This window comes from Spea bombifrons, chromosome 13 (genome assembly GCF_027358695.1).
Source record: "Spea bombifrons isolate aSpeBom1 chromosome 13, aSpeBom1.2.pri, whole genome shotgun sequence".
In the NCBI taxonomy this organism is placed as follows: Eukaryota; Metazoa; Chordata; class Amphibia; order Anura; family Pelobatidae; genus Spea; species Spea bombifrons.
Genome location: NC_071099.1, coordinates 4125762 through 4135903, shown reverse-complemented (window position 1 = coordinate 4135903; position 10142 = coordinate 4125762). Strand labels below are relative to the sequence as shown.

General features: G+C 40.7%; 1 protein-coding gene across 1 annotated transcript; it reads left to right on the top strand.

Annotated features, from left to right (window-relative positions):
• Positions 1-2748: 2748 nt before the first annotated feature.
• DNTTIP1 (deoxynucleotidyltransferase terminal interacting protein 1) lies at positions 2749-9843 on the top strand. The gene is made up of 13 exons (XM_053453354.1): positions 2749-2903; positions 3024-3094; positions 3628-3724; positions 4780-4878; positions 6134-6202; positions 6513-6569; positions 6638-6699; positions 7041-7086; positions 7240-7298; positions 8106-8166; positions 8478-8549; positions 9415-9470; positions 9728-9843. The coding sequence occupies exons 1-13, from the start codon at positions 2814-2816 to the stop codon at positions 9834-9836; spliced, it is 948 nt and encodes a 315-aa protein (XP_053309329.1). The 5' UTR covers positions 2749-2813; the 3' UTR covers positions 9837-9843.
• Positions 9844-10142: the final 299 nt, after the last annotated feature.

Sequence of the window (10142 nt, the reverse complement as noted above, 5' to 3'; positions counted from 1 at the left end):
TATGCTGTCTGGTTAACAAAGTTGGTAAATGTATTTTTATAGATGAACATGTGTTTTGTTGTATTTTGTAGAGGGAACGTCTGCTAATCTTGTGACTTATTTAGTGGGTGCTTTAACAGGATCCGAGAAAAAACGGTGAGACGGCGTGAGAGTAAATTATGGGTGTATGTTAAGCTGAAGTGTGAAAGCGTCGGGTTGTCCTTTTTGCTTGCGCCTGAGACAGCGAGTGTAAAGATTATGAAAGCGAAGAAATAAATTAGGCAGAGTGTTTTCTGTGCTGTGAAGGGAAACTACATCATCTCCACCCATTTGGATCAAGCTATGCTGATTTTTTTTTTTTTTTTATACACAACAATTTCTGGACCAAACTGTTTTTTTTTTTTTCATTTAAAAAGAACGCGATGCTTTTTGTGCAGCAGAATGATCTGTAGGGATTCTTACAGTGCAGTCAGTGGGGCGTTTTCCCTGTTATCTGAAAGAAGTACATTCCTGGTGAACCCAATTTATTCTTTCTGGAATTTTCCCATTTCTAGGTGCAAGGATATATTTTTCAGATAACTTCAGTCACCTTGTGTCCCTTTCTCTTTAAATCTTGTATTTTCCATATAATTTTTTTTAAACACACCTCTTTTTTTTGCCTGACAGATCATAAAATACCATGTACTGAAATCGAAACATGTGAATTTTTGTTTTTATATATAAAATCTATATGTGGAAAAAAAAAAACAGAAAATAAAACCTTTGGAACTTATTAAAATAAAACCTGTTCTGAATAAAAATTGTCCGTTATTGATGTTACACATGAAAAATGCTTTTAATATTCATTACCGCATAAACTATACTTAGAACAGTGGGTTTTAGTTTCACATTGTTCCAAGAAACTTTTTCTTCAGTCATATATTTGGGTGACGTTCCATATGTCGGACCAGCTTGCCATATTAAATTAAAAAAACATTGTCCCCCTGCCCAGCCCGCCCCTGACGCCGGAGGCGGCTTCAATTCCCGCTCTGCCGGCCGAATCTACGGAAGTTTCTCGGTGGGCCAGTCCGGCCCTACTTGGGCCCCCTTGAGTGCCAGAACTCCAGGGCCCGGTCGCAGTCGCGACCCCGGTAGTTCCGCCACTGTAGTTGCCAACATTTGAAAAAAATTCCAGCCACTTTGCAGAGCAATTTTAAAATGTACCACCCACTGCCCTTCAAAGCCCCGCCCTCTCTACCCAACTCACATCATTAGCATAATTTAGCTCTGCCTTGTTATTATTATATCTCAGACTTCCCACCAACACCACCATACATATGTGGTATGCATTTGCAGACACACACACAATTACACATCCATGAACACACACACAATTACACATCCATGCACACACACACAATTACACATCCATGCTCTCACACACACACAATTACACAAAAATACACGAAAATACTCTGCTGGCATGGATATCAAACAATTGCATTGAATTGCAAAGAAATAAAAAAATGTTATATGTGTGGCACACTTATTGGCACCACTATGAACTCATATGTCTAAAATATATTTGAAGTATAATCCCATAGATATTTTACACTTTTTAGTACCACTGGTTGACTAGGAACAGGGAATTGTTCAACCATGACTTCCTGTTTCACAGGGGTATAAATATTAGGTAACACATAGGCGAAATTCCTTTAGTGATTTATCACAATGGGTAAGACGAAATATAGCTGTGATGCGCGGCAAAAAAGTTGTTGAGCTTCACCAAATGGGAAGCGGCTATAAGAAAGTAGCCAAAGCATTGTAAATGCCCATTAACACCATCGGGGCAATAATTAAGAAGTTCCAGCCAACTGGAAATGTTATGAATCAACCTAGAAGAGGATGTGTGTCTATATTGACTAAAATGTCACTGTGAAGAAGATGGTTTTCAGCGGCCAAAATATCTCCAAGGATCACAGCTAGAGAATTGCAGAAGTTAGTTGGGGTCAGAAAGTCTCCAAAACTACAATCTGACATCCCCTACATCACCACCGATTGTTTGGAAGGGTTTTAAAAAAAAAAGCCTCTACTCTCATCCAAAGAACAAACAATCAAACAAGCAATATAAATCTAACACTGCCTCCAATTATTATTATTATTATTATTTATTGTTTTATATAGCGCTATCAAATTCCGTAGCACCGTACAATGAATAGACAGGACATAACAAGTAGTATGTAACAACAAACTGACTTACAGAGACAACAGGTCTATACTATAGAGTGAGTGGTGTGTTTCATTTGGTAGTGTGTTAGTCTGGCTAAGAGTGATGTGTGTGATGCTTGTCAGTGTGCTTTAGTTTCTGTCTGAGTTTACATTAGTGTGGCTAAGCATAGGCAATGAGTTTGAATGGAATCACTGTGTTAAAGCATGGCCAGTATGCGCATCCTATAGAAAGAGGCTGTGGTAATGATGAGGGTCTCAGTGGCAAAATAGTGGAAGGGGGTTTATAGGGAAGGGGCTGATCCTAAACACGCAAGGTTATTAAACTACAACAATGGCACAGAGATTGACATCGGTGTAGCTATTTCCAGAGCTGGCTTAATCTCCAGTCCAGCCCCTGCCTGACAAAATATATCCTTCTATAGCCTTATGGCCCGGGTGACTTAGCCGACTATTGTCTGGCGTTTACTTGCCCTCACCATGTTCCATCTGCTTTTTGTACCACGCTACAGCAATAGTCTCCGTTCTGACATTCGCTTCCCCTCTCACCCTGTTGCCGTGTCCATAGTTACTGAGGCGGGTGGCGCGCCCCGATGACGTCAGAGCGCTTCTCTAGGGAGTGATGTCTAATGTTGAAGATGGGGACAGGTAAAGACACCGAGCTGCAAACCCAGAGCGGGGGCGAAGAAGAGGGTGACGCGGGGGACCGAATATCGGCGGTGAGTTAAGAGATAAACGAAGGAGGAGGGGGAGTCGTGGACGGGTTTTGTACGTTGATATTTACATATGTTTCTACATGTTTACATCGGGGGATTATAAAGCCTAAATCTGCTTCTCAGAACCCATGGAATATTATGATCAAACACCGGCAGGTGCAGCGGAGGGGGCGACGTTCTCATGTGTCTGTCAGGTAAGAATATACAAGGAAGCCGTCTATTTGTTACAGCTGGTTGATCGTTATGGCCGCCCCTGGTTATGGAGTGGGGCAAAACTGTCACATAGAACATTGCTATAATTAAAATGGAGATCCACTGAGGGCGACGGCGGTGTGTGCCTGTGTGGCTGCGTTGTGTGCCTGTGTGGCTGCGTTGTGTGCCTGTGTGGCTGCGTTGTGTGCCTGTGTGGCTGCGTTGTGTGCCTGTGTGGCTGCGTTGTGTGCCTGTGTGGCTGCGTTGTGTGCCTGTGTGGCTGCGTTGTGTGCCTGTGTGGCTGCGTTGTGTGCCTGTGTGGCTGCTTTGTGTGCCTGTGTGGCGGCGTTGTGTGCCTGTGTGGCGGCGTTGTGTGCCTGTGTGGCGGCGTTGTGTGCCTGTGTGGCGGCGTTGTGTGCCTGTGTGGCGGCGCCGTGTGCCTGTGTGGCGGCGCCGTGTGCCTGTGTGGCGGCGCCGTGTGCCTGTGTAGCACTTGCCTATCTGCCTCCATTGCTATTGTGTGTTTCTTTTAAAGCTTCACAGACCCGGCAGTCTCGATGGATCTCCTGCGTGCTGTCCTTCAGCCCACCATAAACGAGGAAATTCAGAATGTCTTCAACAAGTATATGAAGGTGAGAGGTTTCCATACTTCCCTGTTTTGCGCTAATTGGCGGCCACGACAAAGGCCGAAGGGAACCCCACCGGTTTTTGTCTTTATTACTAGTATTACATTAAATGTTGTGCAGTTTTCTATTTTTCTTTTTTTACATAACGTATTGTTTTCAGACAGCTGCGTGTTACTTTTTTGTATGTGTTCTAGCTCTGAGACTCCTTTATAGTATTGCCTTGTGATAAACAATAGAATGACTTTGTTTTAATCACCAAGATGCCGACTAGTAAAAGGTTTTACAAGCTAAAAGTTGTGTTGAGCAGCTTCTGCTGATTATTTCTGTGGGCTCGCTGTGTAAATGCCAGGCTTGCCAAAGGGAATACGTTGCCGTGAGCACCGACATCGGCATATGATGGGTAAATTAGCATCTAATCCACTAATCAAATAAATAATAATAATAAAATGAAAAAAAGATCTAGCTCACGCAGTTATTCATAGCGTATCAAAGTTTTAAAGCTCTTTAGGAAGTACGCTATGTGCCTGATCTTTGATGTTATTGAATATTAGATATGAGGTTAGCGATACCTGTATATATACTACTTGAAATGTTTTAACGCAGTAATTTACTGTGCGGGAAGAACGACTTGGCTGCAAATGGTGCTGATTGGCCGTTTAAAGTAATCCAAATAAAGAACAACATACTACCAAGCATTCAAGTGGCCCTATATAATGCATTATTCAATGTATACTTAAATCAGAGGAATTTCACACTGAATAATGCATTATATAGGGCCACTTGAATGCATGGTAGTATGTTGTTCTCCTGCTAACTATGAAGGGCCAACACTAGCAAGAAGGGATGAGCTAGCCCTGCATAATGCTTAATTCAGTGGGTTCCTGCCAAGCTTTCTGTTGTAGGCAAAGCTTTATTGGGTTGGCTCTTCACACTGTATAATCTATAATAAACCAATTCTGCTGTCATCTCTCCTTTCAGCGAATATTCCCCGGTGAGCCAAAATGTCCCAGATAAGTTGAATTCCAGTATGTTCTAAATGATATTTTTTTTTTTTTTTTAAGTTTTTTCAGAAAGCTGCTGTGAACGTGAGGGAGAATATCGGAGAGCAGGTAGACCCAGAGCAACTCATCCGCGAAACATGTCGCAGCTGCCTGGAACAGGTAGAGCACCCGATGAAATGCCGTGTAAATTCCGCTTACTTTTTTGTACGCTAACATAGTTACATAGTTACATAGTTACATAGGCTGAAAAAATACATGCGTCCATCAAGTTCAGCCTTTCCTATATCTGTTAATTTGTTGCTGTTGATCCAAAAGAAGGCAAAAAAACCCCGGCTTCGCTCTTTCCAATTTTGCACTAACCAGGGAAAAAAAATCCTTCTTGACCCCAAAATGGCAGTCAGATTTCTCCTTGGATCAATAAGCTGTTTCCCCATAATTAAAGATTAGAAGAAAATATTATGTTTTTCCAGGTATCCATCCAGTTGCAGTTTAAACGTCTGTACAGACTCCCTGATAAAACTACCTCTGCAGGCAGAGAATTCCACATCCTTATTGTCCTTACTGTAAAAAACCCTTTCCTCTGCTTTAGTCTAAATCTCCTTCCTTCCAGTCTAAATGCATGACCAAGTGTCCTATGCATAGCCCTGTTTATGAACAGATTTCCACACAATGGTTTGTATTGGCCCCGAATACATTCATATAATGCTATCATATCCCCTCTGAGGCGACGATTTTCTAAACTAAACAGATTTAAATTAGTCAACCTTTCTTCATAACTATAGTGCCCCATTCCTTTTATTAATTTTGTAGCCCGCCTCTGCACCCTTTCTAGTGCTATGATATCCTTCTTTAGAAAAGGTGCCCAAAATTGCACAGCATACTCAAGGTGCGGCCTTACCATTGATTTATACAGAGGCAAAATTATATCTTTATTACGCGACTTGATGCCCCTTTTTATACACGACAATACCTTACTGGCCTTAGCAACCGCAGACTGACACTGCACATTGTTGCCTAGTTTGTTGTCTATAACAATTCCCAAATCCTTCTCATTTGTCATTACCCCTAATTCACTACCGTTTAGGGTGTAGGTTGCTTGTGCATTCGCTACCCCGAAGTGCATAACTTTACATTTATCTACATTGAATTTCATCTGCCATTTGAGTGCCCGGTCCCCCCAGTCTATCTAGATCCCTCTGCAGCACAGTAATATCCTGCTCGCCCTGTATAACTTTACCTAGTTTTGTGTCATCTGCAAACACAGAAACATGACTTTCAATGCCTACTGCCAGGTCATTTATAAATATGTTGAATAAAATTGGTCCCAGAACAGAACCCTGAGGGACACCACTTACCACTTTTGACCAGCTTGAAAATTCACCATTTATAACAAATGTCCTATTCATTTCTCAAGGCCAAGGTTCTGTTTGCAGAAAATGAGAAGTCTGTGTCCAGGTCGGCCATAGAGGTGCCTGTTATGAAGGTGAGAAATGTATAGTTTTTTAATGTTATTAAGGCTTTTATTATTGCTATGGAAGAGGGAGTTTTCAAAAGAAAAGGCACAACAATGGGTATGGTGCTTAGTGGGTATTTGTAGTCGGGGAAGGACTTTCTGTATATTTTGAGTGCGGGGTTCATAATAGAGGTGAACTCGAGGGATCAGGATAAAGAAAATAATGCCTCAAAAGAAATATGGTGTTTTTTCAACCTAAGAGTTGGGGGGGAGGGGTGTATGGGGGGCAGTGGGGATTTGGTTATCTCCAGCAAGTTGTGACTACATTTTTGTCTTCTAGAGGTCAAGGCATACAGAGGAAGATGTGTCAACACGGTGGAGCCCGGTTCCTAAAAAGGTGATCTACGACTTCAGAAGACTTTCTTCTTTTCTTTATGCCATATCTTACATCTTTATCTGTTACAGAGGAAGGGACGACCCCCCGGACAGTCTTTGAGCAATGAACGAGCTTCTGTAGGACACTCAACGTAAGTGGAAGTTTAATGTAATAAACACAAACTTAGTCTGACAACTTTTAGACGCTAAAATAATATGCCTACGAGGCCAAACTCCAAGGTACCAGTTACCCTAGTGAATGAGAATTGGGCAAGGAACTGTGATAAATAAGTGATTTGCTGTAAATACATCACTGGTATTTAGTTGGAGAGAAGAAGAAAAATTTAACTTACTGTTCCTTTTCAATTTACCTTGGAATTGTTTAGCTTTTAAGATCAAAATCATTTTTTTATGCTTGTGATACTACTGGCTGCCCTTTTCAGGTGGTTGTTTGTTGTTTCTGTGGCCAGTAATATTTTTCTTTTATCTACAGATTGAAACTCAAAGCTAATGAACCCGTTAGACGTGAAGGGCCAAAGGTAGGATAGGAAATGACACTACTTTTTGCAGCTGTATAAAATCTGTGAATGAGCATGTTGGGCGCATGAATGGAGCTGTGATTAGCTGGATTTAGAAAGGATGTGATGCCATATTCTTCTTTTTTTTTTTCTTTTTCTTTTCCTTTTCTGCAGTGGGATCCGGACAGATTGAGCGACAGGAGCACGTTTGTGTTGGGATCACGAGCTAACAAGTCAGTAGCAGCATGATACAATGTGCCATAATCAAACCTGAATTTGAACTATACAATTCTCCATGATTATGTGGCATTTTGTTACTCTATTCTTTTATTTTTTTATGGCTCCTACATTAAGTTACCATTTAAATTATTCTTTATTTTCAGTTCAAATAAATGTACACAGCCACATATAAAGATGAGCATAACTATAAGTATACAAAGGCATATTCAATTTACAACATCAAATCGATTTAGCAAAAAAAAAATGCAATCATTCATTCATTCATACCAGACATAGAAGATAACATGTTAGACATGGAGCATTGGGTAGGTATTAAAGGTCTGTAAAAAGCCCATAAAATAACCGGAAAGGCAACCCATAGAGGGGCTTACTAAGGTCGGATTAAACCCAGGGTGACCAGGTAGAATTATATTTGGCTGTGTTGGAATGTAAAGCATAAAATAATCTTTCCATTGTGCATTGAAAACTTGGTGAGTGATTTCATGCCAGAGAGGGGTATCTGATTTCTCCAATATCTTGCCAAAATCGATTTTTAAGGCTGCCAGTAAATGAATACTTAATGATAGATTTGATTTATTATGCAAGGGCAAATCTAAATGAAAAACAAAAAAACTCTGGCTGCTTTGTTTACTAGAATGTATTGTAAACCCCTTTTCAGGAATGACACTTGAATCTAGTCTGTTTACTAATTACTATTCCCAATACTCCCGGTGCGGATTATCATTTCCGGATAGACACACGAGAAACCTCTTGTTGATGCTTTCACATACTTATAGTTTGTTTTTGTTTTTCTTCTTTAGGGCTCTGGGAATGGGAGGCACTAGAGGCCGGATTTACATCAAACATCCCGATGTGTTTAAGGTAGGTGAGCACATGTTCCCATGCACTCCTACTAGGATGTTATGAACGTACACTATATGTTCCTGTCCTTCACATTAGCCAAAGGTGCTCTGTAGATAGGCCATAATTATGAATGCAAAAAGGATACAGTCAAGGTGTAAATGACTACATTTGGAAATGTAAGTAAACATGTAAAAAGACTTCGCTTAGTGGCCCAAAATATTAAAATCACAGCAGACCATGGGACTATAGCCTTCTGTTTATTCCCACAATTTACGAGTTGTGTATCTATATCTTCTGTAAATTGTATCTTCTATTTCTTCATTTTGCAGTATGCTGCTGATCCCCAAGACAAGCAATGGCTTACAGAACAGCAGCACATGAAAGCCACAGGTGGAAAGATGGTGAGCAATTGTTTTAAAAGGAGTTGGTTTTTTTTACATTTATTATTATTTTATGTATTCTTTATTTGTTTTATTCTTTGTAAAAAAAACATGAAATGTGTACCAACTTTGAGTTTGGGTGGAGATCCCTTACAAGCTTTATAGCACAATAGTACAACGTTCTTGCAGGAAACCTTGGCTATAACAAATGTTTAGAACAGGACAGACTGGTACAGTGCTACGTTTACCATCCATTGTCCCAGATTTCAGGAAAGCGTACTTAGGCCGTCATTTTGTCTGTAGTCGAGGATGTGCATTAATACAATATTCACAGTTTGATTTCTCCAATGCAGTAGCTGAAACTGAACAGAGCATTACAGTATAGTTTGGCTTTCAGTCTTGCATTGTTTCTGTTTACAGTCTGTAGTCGCCTTTTGTATTATCTCATATTACCCTTCAATAAATTCTAAAGTTAGGCTTAGAATCCCAGTTCTGTGATACTTGCCCCAAAGTACATCTGTGTAATTCATTCTGAATAATCTCAGTTGAGTATCTACAAGGTAACAGATGCCACTAAAGCAGGGCCTTACAGCACAAATACCATATACAGTTAATTTTAAGGCCATGCCTATAGGAATTGAGTCATAATCCACAATTCCATTTAAAATGACTTTAATTTTTGTAATATACTGTGTATTTGTTTTCAGATTTTTTTTTCTCGCGTTATGAACTATTTTTAATCAGAAGTCGTAGTAGATAGTGAGCGTACAAAATCACTTCTAATATTTTGTCATTTAACGGTGGGCCTCAGGTTGGAAATGTTTAGTTTAACATCCCATTGTTATAGATACATGTGGCTAATCTTGAATCACCTCTGCCAATACAGGCTTATCTGCTTCTGGAGCAAGATATCTTGGAGCTGGCAGCCAGTGAGGACTACAGGTAGCATACATAGTGCTTATCCTTTTGCACGCTTCTGATTTGATTCCTCTCCCCTTTTGTTCTATTCATTTCATTTTTTGTTTTTGTAATTTTGGTCCAGAAGTACAGCATATTCCACTATTTTGTTTTACCCTTGCGTCTCTTTTTAAAATTTTTTATTTTTTAAATGTCTATTTTTCATTGTTAAAGTACATTTTAAAATGGTGTACCTATCAATAAAAATGTTTAAACGGGAAATGTTGTTTTTTGCTTTCTAGAGAGTCTATGGAACTGAAACTGGATGAACTAAAGCCATTTACTGTACCACAATGGATGATTGGAAAGATGAGACGGTGTATGGAGTTGCAGAGGACAGAACAGGACTAGGGACATCCACTTTAACCCCTTAACGACAATCCCCGTACATGTACGGGGTTGCCGTGCAACGGGTTAACGACAATGCCCGTACATGTACGGGCTGCCGTTAAATAGCTGCATCGCCGCGATCGCGGCGTTTTCGCCGCGATCGGCGGCTTTGCAGCATCCACGGAAGCCTCCCAAGTGAGGCTGACCGTGGATCCGGGGAGGGCAGCCCTCGGCAGCCCTCCCCGGAAGAAAAATGGCCGCCGCCGCACCGATCATGAAAGATCGCGGCGGCGCCCGGCTAAAACAGCTTAGGAAGCGATCTGAATC

Excerpts from the sequence above, each read along its gene's own strand:
- DNTTIP1 (XM_053453354.1), top strand. The coding sequence starts at position 2,814 with ATGTTGAAGATGGGGACAGGTAAAGACACCGAGCTGCAAACCCAGAGC. Across the intron at positions 6,570-6,637 it reads GGAGCCCGGTTCCTAAAAAG|AGGAAGGGACGACCCCCCGG; the intron begins GTGATCTACGAC and ends TATCTGTTACAG. Across the intron at positions 8,550-9,414 it reads AAGCCACAGGTGGAAAGATG|GCTTATCTGCTTCTGGAGCA; the intron begins GTGAGCAATTGT and ends CTGCCAATACAG.